Source organism: Diabrotica undecimpunctata, chromosome 4 (assembly GCF_040954645.1).
Source record: "Diabrotica undecimpunctata isolate CICGRU chromosome 4, icDiaUnde3, whole genome shotgun sequence".
NCBI lineage: Eukaryota > Metazoa > Arthropoda > Insecta > Coleoptera > Chrysomelidae > Diabrotica > Diabrotica undecimpunctata.
This window is the reverse complement of record NC_092806.1, coordinates 128807501-128829159: the sequence shown is the minus strand read 5'-3', so window position 1 is coordinate 128829159 and position 21659 is coordinate 128807501. Positions and strand designations below refer to the sequence as shown.

At 31.4% G+C, this 21659-nt stretch overlaps 1 protein-coding gene across 3 annotated transcripts in view; it reads right to left on the bottom strand.

Annotated features, from left to right (window-relative positions):
* LOC140439996 (uncharacterized) overlaps nucleotides 1-21659 on the bottom strand; it is a 994918-nt gene that overhangs the window by 734868 nt on the left and 238391 nt on the right. The window contains exon 1 of one of the 3 annotated variants that reach the window (XM_072530221.1): nucleotides 9618-10006. The exons of the other annotated variants lie outside the window; for them this stretch is intronic. Coding sequence (XP_072386322.1) covers nucleotides 9618-9735 — 118 coding nt within the window. The 5' untranslated portion in view covers nucleotides 9736-10006. Of the gene's footprint in view, nucleotides 1-9617; nucleotides 10007-21659 lie in introns of those variants that run through there. 3 annotated transcript variants of the gene reach the window in all.

The following is a 21659-nucleotide window of genomic DNA, read 5'->3' as shown; positions in this document are numbered from 1 at the left end:
CGGAAAATGTTAACGTCCGAAGAGAAGGTAATAATACGAAACGTTTATGAAGGAATTGTCGGCAGAAAAATGGAATTAAATGTTAGCCAAGCGGTCGACATTTGTAGCAGTTTAACAAAAGTATCCGTTAGCTGTATTTATCGTGTATTTAAAAATACATCGGAAAATAAAAAGCAAGAAAAAGGTAAAACTAGAGGTAGGAAAAGCATTGTTTTGGATGACGAGACAAGGAATATTACGACGTCGAAAAATTCATTCATTTTATTTTCGGAGTGAAATTCCAACACTGAAAAATATTTCTCAAGAGCTCGAAAACGATGACTCCTTACCCAAGATATCTCGTAGAGTCTTAACCAGGACCATGCGTGAAATGAACTTTCGATATGTAAAACTCAACAGAAAATTATGCTATTAGAAAAAAATAAAATTATTGTGCGGAGAAGAAAATATTTAGAAGAAATACGCAAAATTCGCAGCACTGGACGCAAAATATGTTATTTGGATGAAACCTGGATTAACCAAGGTTGGAAAAGGTCATACAGTTGGAACAGTTTGGCAAGATTTAAATGTCAAAAGTAAACGTGAAGCATTTATAGAAGGCTGATATACAGGATTAAAAGCTCCATCAGGAAAGGGACGGCGTTTAATCGTCACCCATATAGGAAGTGATACAGGGTTTCTTGATGATGGTTTTCTTCAATTTGAGTCGAAAAAAACAGGTGATTATTAAAGAAATTGAAAGAGGGGATTCAAGAATGGCTTACAGAAAAGGGGATTGCATACGAAGAATCAATGCTCAAAATTTAGCTACTTGACATTGCACGGTTAAGGAAAATTGAATATCTTAAATATGCTGTAGATGAAACTGCAAAAGATTATGGTGTCAAAGTTCTGCGTCTACCACCTTATCATTGCGAACTTAATCCCATTGAACTTATCTGGGAGCAAGTGAAAGGAGAAGTAGCACGCAATAACAAAACGTTCAAATTAAACGAAATTAAGAAACTTTTGATTCAAGAAATCCTTCATGTAACTCCAGAGAAATGGACTAAATGTATAGGCCACATAATTAAAGAAGAACATCGTATGTGGGAACTTGACACTCATATCAAAGTTTTACTAGAGCCAATTATAATTACACCAGGTGGTGAAGATAATTTCAGCGATAGCAGCACTGCATCTTCAGGTTTAGACAGCAAATAATATTTTCTAATAGTTTAATAAGAACATCAGCATAAAAAAATACCAAAAACAAAAAAAAAACGAGAAGAACATAGTAAGTGTGTATAGTGTTTGTGTTTAAAGACATCAAACATTATTTTTATTTTGTTTTTATAGACTTTTATTTTGTTTTATAGGATTTTATTTTGTTTTGTTTTATACTGTTTAAGTGTTTTGTTCATTTTATTTAATAAGACAATATGGCTCTTGGCGAACACCCATTTAAAAAAAGTATCGCGCCACAAGACATACCTCTGGGGTGGTGTGGAAACTGTCTTAAAATTTGTTTTAAAAAAATTTCATTGTGTAACTCTTTAAGGACGGGTCACGTCAAAAGGCGTTTTAGCGTAACTTCCGCGACAGCCGGTTGGTATCAGTAAACTTTCTGCAAAATTACTTTTTTTTATAGCTTTTTGTTTGTGGCATTCTGTATTTTTAGGGGAATGTAGGGAATGAGCCACAAAATATTTATTCATATGTTTATTTATTGAAGTTTCCATCTCTATATCCAGAGACCGTTTTCAATTATACAAATGATAGTACTATTTATTTTCTATGGCTTTTTGCTTGTCGTTCTGTATTTTTAGAAATAATGTTGGGAATAAGCCACAATATATTTATTCAAATGTTTAATTTACGGACGTTTCGATCTCTATAAAGAGACCGTTTTCAAACATACAAATAACAGATATATTTATTTTTCTATGGCTGCTTGTTTGTGGCATTGTGTATTTTTAGGGAGAAGGTTGGACATAAGCCACAATATATCTATTTACATGTTTAATACATTGACGTTTCGATCTTTATTCCGTTTTTAAAGATAGAAAAAAAAAGAAAATAAACAATATAAGATTATAAAAATATCTAATAATAAACAAATAAAATAAATATAACTATCATTTATTTCTTTGAAAGCGGTCTTTGGATATAGAGATCGAAACGTCAGTAAAAACTTGTAAATAAATATATTGTGGCCTATTTCGAACATTAATATTTGAAAAATAAAATATAATTAACGTTAAAATAAAAGTAAGTGTACGTCATTGGATTTCCAAACGGCTTTCCGCATTTCTGGGCCTTTAAACGATGACTCACTCTCTCAAATAGTGAAATTATACTTTACTCTATCTGGTTTCTGCATAATGGTGGTACCGGTTTCATCCATGTTACATATGTCACAGGCAGTTAATTCCAGCTGGTCTTAAACAGTTTTGAGATTTTTTAAAAATTGTGACACATGGTGTTCATTAAAACTTGAAGCTCTAGCTTGGCTAGCAGCCTCTGGAGTTCTGATGGATAATATCTGTTGTCGTTTTAAGAACGAAGTAAACCAATCAGGCCCTGCCATTTGGTTTGTAGACCAAGATGTTGGAACCGTAATATTAAGAGTCGTGGCATATTGAAAAGCCTACATTTGAACCTGCTATGGTGTAAGTCCATAATAAATATCAGATGCAGTTTTTAGATAGTCAAGTTCAAGTTAAGACAAAATAAAAATAAAAAAGATTCCTACAAAAATGAGCCGTATATAATACGCCACAGATTTAAAAGCGAAGTTTAAAAGCAAAGCAATTTTACTATTGCAAAAACTGTATTCATAAATTCAAATTTGAAAAAGTCGCTATATCTATGGTTCTAATCAACGAAAACTGATGTTTTTTTCTTAACTTGGGCATAAAGAATAAAAATGCATTTAGTTAATTTGTGAATTTTTTATTTAAGCAAGTAATTTGTAGAAACAATTTAAAATAAATATTTATTTTACAAAATTCTACTTTTCTCTTATTATTATTAGTAGAAAAGGTTATGAAATAATAAGCAACTTACAGATTTATGTATTATAGTTATAAATATTATCTTTTAACAATAACTTTTTCAAAAAATTAATTTTTATTTGAAAATCAAATCTATAGCTGTTAATTTTTCTTGAATTATGCTTACTTATTATTTTTACAATAATTTTTCTCAAAAACATTACAAATATATTTTATACAAATTATTTTTTATAAACTTTTTATAATTATAAATAAAAATTATTTAAAGAATCTGTATATATAATTTACATACAAAATTTTACTAATTTTATTTAGAATTATACACACTATGTAACAATTAATTTTTTTAAAATATATTTGTAAGGTTTTTTAGACAAGAAAAGTAACTGTAAAAATAATAACCATAATTCAAGAAAAATTAACACGTATAGATTTGATTTTTAAATAAAAATTGAATTTTTTGGAAGGAAAATTTATGTTTAAATAAAATTATTTATAACTATAATAAATAAATATTTATGTAACCTATCATTTATAACCTTTTCTACCAATAATAATAATAGAAAAGTAAAATTTTACAAAATAAATATTTATTTTAAATTGTTTAGACGAATTATTCGGTTAAATAAACACACAAACTAATTAAATTTTTATAATCTATGTAACGAGGTTCCCCAAATATATAAAAAACGTCAATTTTATATCCGAAATAGTAAACTAGAGAAATAACTCCAGTTTTAGCTTTCGTAGGACATTGTATTTTTTTTAATTTGTGTAAAAATGTCAACATTTCGAAAAAAATAAATTAACGTTTTATATGTTGATGCGTCTGAGTTATTTTAACTGTTTATAAGCTTAAAATGATAGTACTTCTCCAAACTTGTATTTTACAATATTTAGCATAAGTTTTTTAATATTAAAATAATTAAGTTTGATAAAATAAGCCTTCCTCTTCAATTTGGTGCTTTCATAATTTCATAATTTAATTTGTAACCTACATAACTATATAAGTACTTTATTCCGTAAAAACAATGACGGTCCTTAACGTATTTTCAACAACGTGTGTGCGATGCTTTAAGAATTACCGAATCAAAATTAAGATCTGTAATAAAAATGAGAGTTGTAAACTGCTGAAAAACTATCACCGCAAAAGTCACCCATCACCCATTGGAGAATATTATAGTTATGTAAATTTTTTTTAACGACTAAAGGGTACTCGAGGCTTTCTCTGAAATTTTTATCTTTACCTAGGATGGGTGATTAAAAAAAAAAAGTCAGCACTAATGCTTAAAAATCGTATTTAAGAATATTATAAATCATTCAATATTTTTTCTCTTCAAAGTATTTTTCTTATATAGTAACTTATAGAATTCTCCCAACGTGGTTTTCACTCCCTTAAGGTCACTAAGAATAGTATTTGTGGTATGCTGTGAGTTTTTCTGTTGCACCCAATTTCCACTTCATTTCTAGGTTAAACAAAAATAAACATTTTGATATTACATGGCTCCTGGCGTGCTTTTTTATATATCATGTCAGAGAAGTTTCAATTGAGATGATTGGACCTTTGTTTTCAACTCAGAGCATTAAATCTATGACCCGTTCCCAGTGATTATGTGTTTCAAAAATATTTCAACACTATAGCTAGAAGCTCCTGACAAACTTGAACCCAGCGTTATTTTTAGTCCTTGGCAAGAAACCTCGGACCAAACTTGGCAGTTACACGGGCATATTCAGTTTTTGTGTCTTGGCATGAACCAAATGGAATGTTGGATTTCTGGTTAGAGTATGTATTATATCAAAGATAGACATTTTCCTGCTTAGTTTAAATTGAACAGTTAGTGTGGCATTATAGGCGAGCCACTGCTAGGCCTATATTGTCTTCCTCCAAATTTAAATGAAGATTTTTATGAATTGATTAAATGACGTATAAAGTTCTCAGTTTATTCCAATAAAATTAATTCACGGAAGAGAAAAAAAAATGCTTCCAATTTTTTAAGGAGCATATTTTTAATACCCGAAAATCCTGTATCAAAAGAATTCGGAAAGGCATATAAATCAAAGGAAACCATGTTTGAAATATTCTTAACCCTTTTGGTCTTGACGGTGGCAATCACGAAGCCTATAATTCGGCACAGATCTGTGATATGACTTATCTTATTTCAACATAATTCTAATAAAGGGTGGCTACAGTCCCTATATAAGATGATTTATATGTATTTAAGTCATTTGAAATGTAAACAGGTTTTGTTGGTCTACTTGAAGTAATGGCTGGTGAATGTGATCCTTTTTCACTCGGTAAGTATTTGTTTTTATGTTCTAATATTGCTATTGTGTTGAAAAAAACTTCATGTAGCTGTTGGTATTTACTAACTAAGATTATAAAAAGTGTATTTAAGAATAAATTGTAATTGTTTCTGCATTTGCTAATATTTGGTATGGTCATATAAAAGGCGTACGCAAATGCCACCAGTAGGTGTTAACGGTTACAAAAGTGTATTAAATAGATAAGAATTTATCACAAGATTTTAAACAATGAATTCTTTTCAAATAAGGTTTCAACAATTGTATTTTACGGCATAGGAAAAACTGAAGTTGATGTGACCCTTGTCCAAGCAGAAGAAACATTAGCTGCCCTGAATGATAACTGTTCTAAAAGAGAAGATGATGGAGATCCAGATTATGAAGAGGCTGATATGTCAACATCAGATGAGGATGAAGTAGCATTAGAAAAAGGAGAAATTTCTCAAAAGACTAAAAAAGTAGAAAAACAAAAAACTGGAAGACTGGAAAAGTTGTACATCCAAATGGTCTTTTCGATCGATCAAGTGAAAGTAATTTTAGTTATGATGAAAGTGACAGTTCAGAAGACCATTCACTATTTGATTATTTTTTGCGCTATTTTCCACCCGAAATATTCGAGGAGTTACCTGAAAAAACAAATTCTTATTCTGTTTACGAACAATATAAGATATGCCGACGACACGGTGCCAATACCATAGACGAATTACAGCAGGTAATGGAAAGAGTTTATTCAGTTAGTGAGGAATACGGCCTGAGCCTCAACTTCAAGAAGACAAAGTGGATGCTGATAAGCAGGAAGCAACAGCCTGCTCGACAGTTACGGATAAGTAACATACTAATTGACCATGTAGAATCTTATGTGTACCGTGGCACCAACGTAAATGCAAAATGGGAATAGGCCACAGAAATTAAGGCGAGAATAGAACGAGCTAGAGCAGCATTTAGCAATATGAAAAAGCTTCTCAGAAGCAGGGATTTGTCTCTTACCCTAAAACTACGTCTAGTTAAATGCTACATTTTTCCGATCTTACTGTATGGTATGGAGGCCTGGACGCTGACGGAGACGCTCACGAGAAAACTAGAAGCATTCGAAATGTGGGTGTACCGACGCATTCTTCGTATATCCTGGACCGAACATGTCACCAACATAGAGGTAATCCAAAGAATCGGAAAGGAGAAAGAAATCGTGAATACAATTAAACAAAGAAAGCTTGAATATCTAGGCCACATATTGAGACACGATAAGTACCGTCTACTGCAATTGATTGTCCAGGGAAAAATAGACAGTAAGCGAGGGCCAGGCAGAAGAAGACACTCGTGGCTCCAAAATCTGAGGAAGTGGTTCGGGCTCACATCGGTCGAACTATTCAGAAGCGCCGCAAACAAGATCAGAATTGCCATGTTAATAGCCAACGTTTGCAACGGACAGGGCACTTGAAGAAGAAGAATTCATTCAATTCAATTACATAGGCCATATCCTGAGACTTGACAAAGAGAACCAAAAAGCGGAAATTACTAGAAGAGCAAGACTAGCAGAATTTGGAAAACATAGTTGGATACTTAAGAACCGCAAAATACCCCAATACTTGAGGAGCAAAGTGTTCAACCAATACATCCTTCCTATCATGACATATGAATGTCAAACCTGGACCCTAAGCAAGGCAAACATGAATAAACTAGCCACAACAGAAAGAACAATAAAAAAAGAGCAATGTTAGATATACGACTGTCAGATAAAAAGAGAAACAACTGGGTAAGATCCACAACAAAAGTCGAGGACATAGCAACAAAAATTGCCAAACTTAAATGGAGCTTCGCGGGCCATACTGCTAGACAAAAAGACCAACGTTGGAATACTACAATATAACATTGGAGACCTTACTAAAGTAAACGACCAAGAGGAAGACCACAGATGTGATGGGTTGATGACATTAAAAGAATAGCCGGAACAAATTGGAAATATGTTGCTCAGGATAGAGACCGATGGAAGGAGTTGGGAGAGGCCTATGTCCAAACATGGACGACAGAGGATTAAGAAGAAGAAGAAGAACCAAAGTATGGGCGGCGTGGATAAAAATGATTTCCTTGTATCACTTTATAGAACGTATATTAGAAGTAGGAAGTGTACTCTCCGGGTATTGTTTCACTATTTCAATGTGGCAGTGTGCAACTCATAGTTGGAGTATCGTCGTGACAATCAAAATAAACCTAAAAATAAGAAAATAGATTTATTGGAATTCACGTTTTACGTTGCAGAAGCTTTAGCTTTCTGTAAAGCTCCACTGAGAACACCGAAAAGAGGTCATCCTTTAAATGAGTCACCTGGAAGTCCTCCTAGAGATTCCCCTGGAAGTTCCACTTTTACGTTTGTAAAAAATGATCCTTCCAAACGAATGAAACAGCAACAACCTGTCAGAGAAGTGAAATATGATGAAATTTCTCACTGGTCAATTCCTACAAAAAGTCACGAATAGCGTTGCGGTTTTCAAGAATGCAGCGGAAGATCACGCACGATACGATGTGTGAAAAGTGTAACGTCTTTCTGTGCTTATTGAAAGACAGAAATTGTTTCAAAAGTTATCATCTTCTTCTTCAAGTGCCATCTTCGTTCCGAAGGTTGGAGATCATCAGGGCTATACGTATTTTCGAAACTGCTGACCGAAACAATTCGTTGCTGCTACAGCTATACCATTCCCGTAGATTCTTTAGCCAGGAGTTTCGTCTTCTTCCTATGGATCTTTTTCCTGCTATTTTCCCTTGCATAATTATTCGAAGCAGTTCATATCATTCGCCTCTTGTAATGTGTCCCAAGTATTGCAGTTTTCGTTTTTTAATCGTAAATATGACTTCCTTTTCTTTATTCATTCTTCTCAAGACCTCGATATTTGTGACTCTCTCGGTCCATGATATTCTCAGGATTCTGCGATACATCCACAGTTCAAATGCCTCTAATTTTTTGGTATCAATATTTTTCAACGTCCATGACTCCATTCCGTAGAACAGCACAGAAAGTACGTAACATCTCATCAGGCGCTCAAATCTCTTCCGCAGAACACTCTCTTCATTTTAGTGAATCTGGATGTGGCTTTTTCTATTCTTATTTTGATTGCTGCTGAGCTATCGTTGTCTTCATTTATAAAAGTGCCTAAATATTGGTATTTGCTAACTCGATCGATAATTTCATTGTGTAAATATAAATTTTGGACATTTTGTGTTGATTTCATGAAAGTTATCATACAAAACGTCAATAAAAGATAATATATTTTTATACATGCTTTTTCTGTAATAAAATATTATATATAATTTTATGTTTATTTATGCCTTAATAACCTCTTAGTGGGAGTTGCCACCAATTTGTAAAATGAAAAGTAAGGGGTCAAAAATGTGATAAAAAATATTTTCATTATTATTTAGGTGTCCAGTTAAACAATTAAAGAAAATATCAACAGAAAAGTTACTTTAAGTTAGAATTTTGTTTATTATTTGCTATTCGAAATACTTTGAACTGTTCAAGTTTTTTTCGAAAACCGTTGAAATGATTGCAGTTGAATAAAAGTACCAATATTACTTAAAACTAATATTTTTTATGTCATATTTTTTAATCAATATCACTAAAAAGTTTCGGCGAAACTCAATTTCCTCATCAGTACCCATCTAAGTCGCACTTTATGGAATAAACAATTTAATTTTGCAATAACTATTAAGTGAAACTTATTGTAATTTTTACAGCTAAATACATGTGATATTGTTCCTATTGTCACGAAAAATTAAAGTTTTTTGTGTGTTTTTAGAAAATTTATTATTAATTTTTAAAAAAATTGACTTTTGAAGCTTTTTTTGCAATAACTAAGCAACAAATAACCAAAAATAACTTTACAAGCTCTTATTTTGAAGGATTTTCTATACTTTTTTAGCAAAACTGTTACTTTTCCATGTAATTTAATGGTTTTCTCATTCAGCATTTAAAATAAATATATCAATAGCGATCTTACATTGTTTATAAGTAAAAAATTACGTTTAATCTTTTGCATATTTTGTTTATTAAATATTGTTATCACAAAATTTATCAAAAGGGGTTACCTGTATAAAAAAGTGTCACAAAAAAGGTTTTTTGTTGGCTAATTTCTTTGGTATAAACTGTCTACAATATCAATAAAATTCAAGATATATTAAATTAAATTATATTTCTTCTCTACTGTGAGTTTAAATGGAACAGCTTTTATTCTTTAAAATAATAGATATATTTCCCAAACAGTATTGTATCTACAAATATTTATGAGAAATTAAAATAATTTTAAATAGTATAGTATATAGACTTACCCTTATCATTGTTACTTCCAAAAAATGATGTGCACTTATTGGAACACATGTTTCCACAAGAATGGACAATTCCCAATTTGTAACCGATGTAACTAATACAGATAATGGTGATATTCATCTTAAATAAGCCATAACAATACCAGCACAAGCACAATTGATTTACGGACACTACACAATGTTAAAGCAGATTGATTACCAAAATTAATATTGCACACATAATACCAAAAATTAGCAATAATCACCACAACTCGTGCTTTGCGAAAATAAAGTGCTAAATCACAAAACACATAACTTAATATTATCCAATGGCACGTGCTTGTTTATATACTAACACACTGACACCTCACAAGTTTAAAAATTGAGATGAGAAATGACGATCGCTTATCGGAAGAGGCTGCTAGATCCAGATAATGGGCGAGAGAATTAGGTGACCACCTCCGCGGTATACGGATCAACGAATGCTATGGCTGGAGAACAGGTGAAAAACAAAACGTAAGCGCAGTCGCTCGGTTACCTGTGTTGTTGTGTATTCCTCATATGTCATGAGTCGCGAGGTCATTGTTTACTGACTTATTAAGAGTTTGACATAGACGGTTATATTACATTAAGGAAGATTGTTCATGCCGGCGAGTATTAGCGGCCAAATCTAAAAGACTTGATGGTCACGGCCAGCGTACTGCATTTGTAAGAAGTTTTATTAACTTCAACTGCAATTAAATAATATATTACAGATTAGTTACATTGCGTGATTTTCTGACACACCAGCAGTGTAGAGGGAACATTCGCCAAATTTTAAAAATAAAATAATTCTCTAGAAATTTTTTAGGTGTGGGTGTGCATTATTTTTTGTAATAATTCCTTATATTTTATATATAAATAGAAATTAAAAATCAGTTTAATAACAAAAAAAAACGGTAATTTGAAAATGTGGTACGTTAAAAATGCGAAATTTTTTGTTAAACTAAAAAAGGTCAAATATTATTGATTGTCGGAAAAAAAGTATAAAAACCCCAAAAAGTTTGCATGGTTTTCCTTCAGTGAGTTTAAAAACTTTTGACTTTAAAAACTTTTAGTGAGTTTAGATTGTTTGGGAGTAGATTATTGCTAGTGATAAGATGATAAAAAAGTATCTGCTGGCAAATGTTTTTGAAATGTTTTCTATTCTGTATTGAGGGATACGGGATGAGGTAGGCTGTGTGTTTGTTATTGTGTTTGATTATGATGAGGGTGAGGTTTTTGTGTTATTACTTTGTGTGGTTCTAGGGGTACTGGTGTGTATGTTTGTTTGGTTGTGTATGGGGGATGGATTAATTGGTGAGGTGAGTGTATAGAAAACGCTTGGTTTTGTTCTGTTTGGTTGGGATTAGGTTTTGTTAGTAAATCTATGGATGACGATGTGGAAGAGAGTGTTTGGTTCTATTTGGTGATTAGTTGGATTATTTAGTTAATGTACGGAAGGGGTTGGGGGTTGGTTTTGTTCAGTAATTTGTGAATGTATAGAATCAGCTTTAAAAGTGGGTTTGGTTTGTTCTGTTTGACTGTAGTTTGGACTTATTTGTCAGTTTATAAAATTGGCTTTGGAAGTGGGATTGTTTTCTGTTTGGATATTATTTGATTTAATTTGTAAGTGCATGTAAAAGGATGTGAATAAAGGTGATTTTGGATGAGTTTCTGATGTTGTGGTTTGTTTGTGTCGCGTGCATGTGTTGTTTGTGTTTCTGAACCTTATTGGTTTGAGTTTGAAAGTGATTATGTTGCTGTTGTTTACCAAGGATTTTAGGTCTTCTGTCCATACGGTATGGTATGTCTGTCCGGTTGTCCGGGAAGGCCTTTTATGTAAGTATATGGGAGCATATACTTAAATTATTTTATAATAATTGGTTTACTTTCTCGTTTGAACATTTTTATCCTGTCCAATATAGGTACTATATTTTTAATGTTCTTCGTAAACGAGCAAGGATAGCCATTCCGTTTGTATGCCGAGAATGTTGTCTGTCATTTTCTAAATAGATATAACGTTGAATGCTCGAATAAATGAACTTTAATCAAATAAAAGGCAGATATCGAGCACAGTTTTATTAATTTAATTTTGCCCAAGTACTTTCGCTCCCTAGAGCATCCTCAGGGGCATTTCGTCAATTGCGGCATATCCAACAAGAATAAAATGTTATCAACATAAAATTAAACATCACATTACACTACACAAGGACAAACACTTAAAAATTTTTAAAAATAGCCGAAGCTACATTATGTATGGAAACTGAAGACAGAATGGCTCCCGGTCAACGGAAATTAAACTTTGATTAAATAAAAGGCAGATATTTAAAATTTTAAAAAATAGGCGAAGCTACATTATGTATGGAAACTGGAGACAGTAATGGCTCCCGGTAAAACGGTCATTTCCGTTGACCGGGAGCCATTCTGGGAGCAAAAGTACTTGGGCAAGATTAAATTAATAAAACTGTGCTCAATATCTGCCTTTAATTTGATCAAAGTTCATTTTCTAAATAGTTGAAACTAACATCGTATTGACATACTCCATTATTAATTATTTTTATTCTATTCATTTCTTTGGTTAGTGTTAAGAGTTTTCCTGTAGCAAACAATTCTTTCAAATTGCATACAGCTATTTTATTTATTAACTTCACTGACTAATAATCTAAGACCTTTCTGGGACTAGGAGCTATTTTTTAGGGTTTTCTGTCACAGTGTAATTAATGTGGGCAGCATGAATATCCCGAAGAAGAATTAACTATCTAATGTTGTCTTTATTGGTTGCTGCTACGATATGTGGAATAGCCTTTTCTTGATTCCAGTACCTACAGTTATCTCGCTGCCTCTCGGTCATCATAGACTCATTGGTTTTCATTATTTAACAGGGAGTATCTCATAAGGTTGAGGTTTACATTTAAGTAGAAGAGGCTGTTTGTGACTTTCTCTACCCAATAACTCCTCATAACTGTGGTTGAAGCTAATAATTGTCAACGTCTTTTTGAAGATACTGTTAAGATAGTCCTGCTACACCGCTGATGGAATATGCTCGATCATCCATTGAGTTAGAGGTGCAACGATTTAGCGGCCTCGAGAAATTTTTATTGAAATCCGGAACATTAAAGAGGACAATATAAGTAAGCGCGATTACAATTTAAGCTCCAGGCGATAAAATAAATTTGTAATGTTAAGTAAATAAATATTATTAGCTAATTGTGTTTTTAGTGTTGGTGTTAGAAGACTTTAAATTAATTAAAATAAACATTACAATAATAAATAAATAAATATTTACATACTGTGATTACTTATACTTATATATTATTTTGTCACTCTGTACCTATAAATACATATTAATCTGATTAATAAGTACACTTCGATTTTAAACACAGAAAACAATTTTCTTAAAAAGTTAGTCTTACAAATGTTAAAAAATAATTGTATTAGTAAAATATGCGCGATTAAATTGTTTTTTTTTTTTTTTAATATTGTTTCTACGTTTATTATTATGATTTATGTACTTGTGTAACTATAATGAGTTGAACCATAAATTTAAATATGTCAGTGAATATGGTTTTAAAGGTATGTTGTGGGGTTTTAATTATTATATTTTCTATAAATGTAACCACAAATGTGTTTAGAAATATTTTATTTGACTTATTTCCAGCTAAAAAATCGTTTTCAAATTATTGCAGACTAAACATCAGGAAGAAATTATTTAATGCCTTTTTCTTCATCAGCCTTAAGTAATCCAACTTTGGACATAGGCCTCCCCCAAATTAATCCAGTGTTTTCTATTTTGCGCCACCTGCTTCCAGTTGTGCTCCTAGTTCACTCAGTGAACTAGTGAGTGAACTAGAAGTGACTAGTGAGTGTAGAGTGTCTGGGGGCTCGGGAGACTGAGACCTCGGAAGCCCTGAAGAAGACATCAGAGAGGATGTCGAAAGCTCGGCAAAATGGATATCGACGCGGTTCAACCCGGAAGACTGGTGAGTTTAATATTAATTTTTATAATAGTATTAATCTTAGCTTTAAGTTTAATATATATATATATATATATATATATATATATATATATTTATATTAATATATATATATATATATATATATATATATATATATATATATATCCATATACCCCACACCTTAGGGTAGAGAGGTGTTCGATTATATATATATATATATATATATATATATATATATATATATATATATATATATATATATATATATATATATATATTGAAATGAATAGAATATAGGAGAAAGAAAAATAGGGTTTAAAAGGTTAATTTACAAGTTATATACTAGATAATATTAGATATTAAAAGTATTTGGTTATTTTAATAAGTTATATACTAGAGAATTTTATAAAAATTATTTATGTGAGGGCATTTTTAAGAAATTAGCATATAAAAAGTATTTTTTTATAATTATAATGTTGTAAATATATTTAAGTGAGCCATGTGATTAGACAACCAGATATACATACTCTCCAAGTGACATTTAAGGAATGGTTGAGAATATAAAGTGGGATTATAATAATATGTTGTTTAAAATGTGTAGTTTATTAAATTAGAATGTTAAGTTACTGACTTAAGTGTATATTCTGATCTGAAAAGCCTAAATGTCAACAAAATTCTCAATAAAAAAGAAAGGAATTCTCTAGATCACCGGAGATGGCCTTGTGTGCGAAATGGATTGTTCCAGAAAATTCAGACATGTGTTTAATGGAACAAATCGAACAGGATTTCTTGCTAGATGATTCTGGAACATGGAAAAAGATATAAATACCCGGTGATTTGGATTTAAGACATCAGTTATGAGTTACAGTTACTAGATGGCCAGTTTACTATGAAAGTTAGTTAGAGTTCAATCAGTTATGAGTTGCAGTTACTATGAGTCCAGATTAGTATGAAAGTTAATTAGAGTTAGCATGAAATAGAAGTCAGATCAATTATAGTCAGACAGAAGGTCCAATTGTTCAATATAGTGAGTTAAATGAAGATTAAGAAACAGTATAAAGAAAATATTATTGAAGATTAAAAATTATGTAATGTATAAATGGTGATTGGATAATGCAAGAAGTATTAATTGAAAATTAAAATTATATAATATATTTGGTGATTGGATATTGGTATACTGAAAAGAAGAATAAATATAAATGCTGTTTGCTGGTTTGCTTGGTGGTTTATAAATGCTGGTGAAGAAAAATATCTTAAATTGGTGGAAGCTGATAATTGGAAAAAGTAATTTCACAAAAACAAGGATAACCGAAGCTGAGAAGAAGACATTGTGTGGTGATTATAATCTATATAGTGGAAAACAGTTCATTTAGGCATTCAGTGACAGAAAGGTACAAAATTTTGTTAATATAATTTAGTTAGTGTCATAACAATTTCAATTTAAAGATAGTTTATTTTAAATTTACATTGGCTAGGTTAGATATATATGTGTGTTTCATAATAGATATAATAAAGATAATTTAAAAAAGTACTTACAAACTAATTCTTTGAGAACCGCGATAAAAACCCTATATTATTAAAAAACACTCATTGCTCATCATTCACAAACAAAACATCATAACAATATATATATATATATATATATATATATATATATATATATATATATATATATCTGTATATATATATACCTATGTATATATATATATATATACATATATATATATAGTACAGTGTGACCCATTTAGATTGGAAACACCTCTATAAAATTTGAAGTTGTTAACCGATTTTAACCAAATTTTTTTTTAATGTCATGTAATAAAAGGTCTATTGCGGGACAAAATATGAAATATTTAGTTAAATTTTCAGGGCATTCTACGATACTTTTTCTTCGTCGAAAATGGAAAATTTGTATTAGCGATTTTTTTATTAAAAAAATTTCTACGCCACTGGATTTAGAGTGGCTTCAAATAGCTATGACAAAAATTTCATTAAGATATATTTATTAATTACAAACTTATGACAACTTAAAATTTTTAAACTTACTAAGAAAAAAACACTCTGTATTAACGTTAAAAAAAAACACTCTGTATTAACAGAAACATGGAAACATAATTTTAGTTTAATCCTAGTTGCCTCTACCAATCCACCATCTAATTGGATACATTTAGATGGTGGAGCGTAGCGTTTATGAATATTTCTTATTACATTTCTTAGTTGTTGGGGAGTAATTTCTGCACATGCCTGTCGAATTCTTGCACGGGTTCGTTTACGTCTCTTGCACGGGTTTGGTAAACTTTTTGTTTGATAACTCCTCAGAGAAAGAAGTCTAAAATTGTGAGATCTGGAGATCTGGGTGGCCAATCTATCAACGGACTACCCCGGCCTATCCAACGGTTCGGAAAATTTTCATTTATCCATTGCTTCACGGTTCTGGCGTAATGAATAGAACACCCATCCAACTGAATATACAAATTTAATCGTTCATTAATTGGGAGCTCATGAATAGCATCTCACAAGTCGGTGTATAAAAATTCTAAAAAGTTCTGTGAGTTCAAGTTTTCTTCAAAAAAGAAAGGACCAATAACTCGCTCGTTCAGTATACCACACCAGACATTGATTTTTTGAGAATACTGGCTTTTACAGTTTATTACCCAATGGGGATTATCTGCTGTCCAATAGCGACAATTCTGTGATGATACTACTCCATTTGTAGTGAAAGTGGCTTCGTCGGTAAACAACACGTTTTTAGAAAATTTATATTGTTTAAATATTCCCCTTGGGCCCATAAACAATATTCTAAACGTTTTGCTTCGTCGCCTTCTTGTAATGTGTGTAAGAATTTTGGTTTGAAAGGTTTAATATTATTTACCTTAAGACATCGTCGAATACTCTCTCGAGGCACATTCAAATATAAACTGGCATTCATTAAACTGGCATTATTGTTATTTCTGAAATGACCTAAAATGATTTGATAATTTCCTCTTCTTCTTTGTAATGGGTTATTTTTTAAAATTAGTTTTGATACTGCACCATATTCATTAAATATTCTATTTATTTTGTTTACCGTACCGCAGCTAATATTAGGACGATCCACATGTCTGTCATTAAATATTGTACAAACTTCCCTGGCACTTCTATCGTTATCTCCCAAAAGAATAATTTCAATTTTTTCTCTCAAACTTAATCTTGCAGCCATAACACAAAATATTATTAAAAGAATTTGAAGTAAATATTGTTGCAGATATTATGCATAAATTTATGCTAGCACTGAAATTTGTATGATACAAATAATGTCAACAGTAATATCGTTGTCATGGCAACTGAGATTTAAGTTGTAGCATGTAAAGTTAATAATAATGTAAGTGCATTACTTGCATTAAATTTTTATGCTATTTTAAACATTTTTTTGTCTAGTAGTGGTTTATTATTAAAATTATTTGAAAAATAATTAGTTTTATGATTATCTATTGATACAGGGTGTTCTTTTTTGACTCGTAGCTTAGTGAGTTTTAAAATTTTAAGTTGTCATAACTTCGTTATTAATAAATATATTTTAATAAAATTTTTGTCATAGCTATTTGAAGCCACTGTAAATCCAGTGGCGTAGAAATTTTTTTAATAAAAAAATCGCTAATACAAATTCTCCATTTTCGACGAAGAAGAAGTATCGTAGACTGCCCTGAAAATTTAATTAAATATTTCATATTTTGTCCCGCAATAGACCTTTTATTACATGACATTAAAAAAAAATTTGGTTAAAATCGGTTAACAACTTCAAATTTTATAGAGGTGTTTCCAATCTAAATGGGTCACACTGTATATATATATATATATATATATATATATATATATATATATATATATATATTTAGATTAGGTAGTTATAATCTTATAATTCTCGTTATAATCATAAAAAATAGCAAAAACCACGCAGCGTCAGCTTTAGAGAAACTGACTTCATTTGCAGTAAAATGCCATAATTGGATACGAAAATTTAAATATGAGGAAGTGTTAATGCCGAGAATTCCGATGGTATTAATCGATATGGCCTTAATATTTAAATGAATTTAATATCCAATTCGTTTTGCATTTGCCATGACAATAAACAAATGACAAGACTAATCCTTAAATATTTGTGGAATAAATATAGAAAATAATTATATCTCTAATGATTAATTGTACGTAATATGATGACGAGTAGTCACAACATCTCCTTCGTTTATTATCGCGCCTGGCATCACAACGAAAAATATAGTATAGCAAAGGTCCTTTAATGAAAATAATCGACACGAGTGTAACCCATTCAGCTAACTTTTATTTTGCTGCCTCGTAAATTAGTTCTTTTTTAAACTTTTATTAAACTTAATTAAATTAATATTAGTACAAAAATGTTAACAGAACGCGGATAATAATTTAACAAAACTTACAAAACAAAATTTATTAAGTCGGTAGGAAGTTCGCCAGGTCAGCTAATTAGTAATATGAATAAATGGTATAAAGAACTACAGTGCAATAAACATAAGAAAAAATATCGTCTGATAACCACGATATATGGCAAATACTAAAAAAAGAAAAGAACTTTTATACAAGATAGAATAATACAGTTTGTATGCACAACTATTATTTTTTTAGGATATATATATTTATAGTTATGAAATTCATTTATACAACTGAAACACAACTACTTTTTTCTTTTTTCATTTTCTTCATCAAAATATTATAAATATTAAATTTTACAAGAATATAAAGTTATGACATAAAATTAATAGAATATCCATAAAGTCAATGAACAAGTAATAAAAACGTCTTATTAAGTATTTATAAAATAATTAAAAAATAAATAAAAACTAAGTGCAATAAACTAAAATTTTCATTAGCAATTGCTGTTTATATTTAAATGCAAATGATCCAGTCTATTTCATGTTTTTAAAATACGCAATTAAAGATTAATGTATTTTCTAACTACCTAGTGGTTACTCTTAGTTACTAGTTAAATTTTTAAATGGCGTTGTGATTTCTGAAGATTTAGTAACAAATTGATGACTAAACTAAATAAAAATTGATCAATTTTGTAAATGTCACCAAATTTGTATAGGAACTGTCCATTTTATCTGCTGTATTGTATTATTTTGTAAACTAAGAAAATAATACACTAAATATACTAAAAACCGAGAAACAAAAAAAATTAAAACAATTAAACAGAACAATAAATAACCTTCTTCTTCTTCTACGGCACTACAGTCCAAATTGAGCTTTGGCCTCCTTTATTTTTTGCATCCACCTTAGAGCCCGTTCCCACTTGTCGGATGTCGGATCCGTTTTTTAATCGCCTGTTGCCGCTTCTATTCTCACTAGTCGTATGTCTGCTCCCATCGATACCGGAGCCATTATAAACGAGACGACTGTGCGCGATGGACGCCGCCAACGAAGCTTTTGTTGTGATGTTCTATCTTTTTAGAAGGAAACAAAAAAAAAACAGCCAATAAAAGAAAATTTTGGGTTCATCCATTCCTGAGAGAAAGATTTTCTTTGGGAACTTTTCATAACTTAATCGGGGAATTAAGAAGTGACGAACATAAGTTCTTTAATTATTTTAGAATGCCCATAACTACATTTAACTATCTACTGACACGTGTTTCGACAAGAATTCACTATCAAAATACAAGATTTAGAGAGTGTATCTGAAGACTCTCGATTTTTTTAAGGTAAGAAATCATTTATTTTAAAAAAATAACACAAGTAGTAGAAGATAGGTATTTCAGAAATCAGCATCATAATTTAATTGTGAACTATATTGAGTAGAGTTTGACTGATGTGACCAGGTAGAAGAAGCAGGCAATGTCAATGGTGGTTCAATAGTTTGGTATGTCGGATATCCAGATCCACTTTGGGAAACCATATTCTACTTTTGAGTCAAATATCCATATCCATTTGGAGAAACCATATTCTGATTTTGAATCGAATATCCAGATCCATTTGGAGAAACCATATTCTGATTTTGAGTTGAATATCTAAATCCTTGTAGGTGATTTCGTGACTGTGTGTCCCAATTAGATATGGACAGGCTATTTTCACGTTTCTTTTTAACGTTTTGCATCAATGACAAGACGCCTCGTTCAGATTCAACGTTCCATCAGCATCAAAAGAAATTACGGCCGGTAGAATACCTTTAAAAAAAGATAACATTGGATGATCAGTTTCCACCTTTAGCCTATTGTCCAAAAAGTGGCCCATTTTGTTTTCCAGGTTCTGGTTCTTTTGCTTTTTAGAGCTGCTGGGAAATAAGTCTACAGCCTTCAAATTTGCGATGGTATTTAGTTCGGATGTTGGTCGTTTTCTAACAGAATCATGAGTACGATTAGGCTCAGCAACTTGTTTTAAAAACCTCATTTGTTCTTTATATATATAGGGCTTTAACGACTTCGCTCCTGCCTTCTGTGCTCCGGATTTCTTTTCATTATTTTTATTTGCTCGCATCCAAGCATCCCGTAAATTCGACCACTTACTGGATACTGTTTTACCTGCAAATAATTAATAATCATGTTAATAATTCTTTGCCTAAATATTTATAACGAAAAAAATTTTTTTTTTCAGATATTGTGCATCGGGATGTTCTATGAAAAAACTGCACTTCAGCGACAGGGTTGGTGTGTCGACTATTAGTAAAATTATCAAAGAAATTAGTTGCATTATCTGGGATACATTAAGAGAAGAGTTTATTAAGCTGCCTGATAGTGAAAACGAATGGAAGGCCATTGCAAATGGTTTTGAAGTTAAAGCCAATTTCCCACACTGTCTAGGAGCCGTTGATGGAAAGCACATCAGAGTGGTAAAACCAGATCAGAGTGGCTCGATGTACTTTAATTACAAAGATTATTTCTCATTTGTTTTACTCGCTGTTGTTGATGCAGAATACCGTTTCATTTTTGTGAGTGTTGGTTCATATTCAAAGAGACTGTATTTTGGAAAAAAATGAATGATGGCAGTTTGAATATACCAAAACTAGAACCTCTTCATAAAACAATTGTAAAAGATATGCCCTATGTTCTTGTTGCCAACGAAGCTTTCCCGTTGTCAGTAAATGTATTAAGACCTTTCGGAGGCACACATTTGGATGACGAAAAAAATATTTAATTATCGCGTAAGTCGTGCAAGACGGTACGTTGAATGTGCGTTTGGTATTTTGGCCAATAAATGGCGAATATTACATCGATCAATGGATGTTCAGGCTGACACGGCTATAGGAATTGTAAAAGCGTGTACAGTATTACATAATTTTGTAAGAGAAACCAAAAGAGAGAAAACAAAGTAGCTATTAAATGTGGAAATAAAGCCTACAATCCATTTAAGACGACAAAAGGACTTCTACAAGGCTGTGCTACGTCCCCTACTCTGTTTAAAATATTCTTGGAAAAGACACTCAAACCATGGAGGAGAAAGTGCGAAGGAATGGGCATACCAGTAAGAGACGAATACCTATACACCTTAAGTTTTGCCGACGATCAAGTAGTCATCGCACAAGATGAAGAAGATCTCAGCTTTATGCTCAGAAAACTAGAAGAAGAATATAAAAACAACGGAATGGAAATAAACTTAGAGAAAACCGAATACCTAACAACAGAAAACAAGGATATGAGAAACCTAGAGATAGACGAGGGAAGACAAATAAATGGAACAGATAAATTCAAGTATTTAGGAACCATAATATCGAACCAGGGAACAACAGAAGAAGATATAAACAACAGACTGAGACAAACAAGAAACTGTATAAGACAACTAAACTCAGTGTTGTGGGATAAGAACATTACGATAAAGACAAAAAAGAGAATATATAACACCCTGACAAGAAGTATCCTGACATATGGGTCCGAAAACTGGACAATAAACAAGAGAAATAGAGGTAGAATAAGAGCAGTAGAAATGGAGTTCCTGAGGAGAAGCTGTAGACTTACAAAAAGAGACAGAATTGAAAACGCAGAGATTAAGCGGAGAATGGGAGTGCAATCAGACATAATCGACTATATAGAGGAGAAGAGACTATCCTGGTACGGCCACGTCAGAAGAGCGGACAGAGGACGCTGGATAA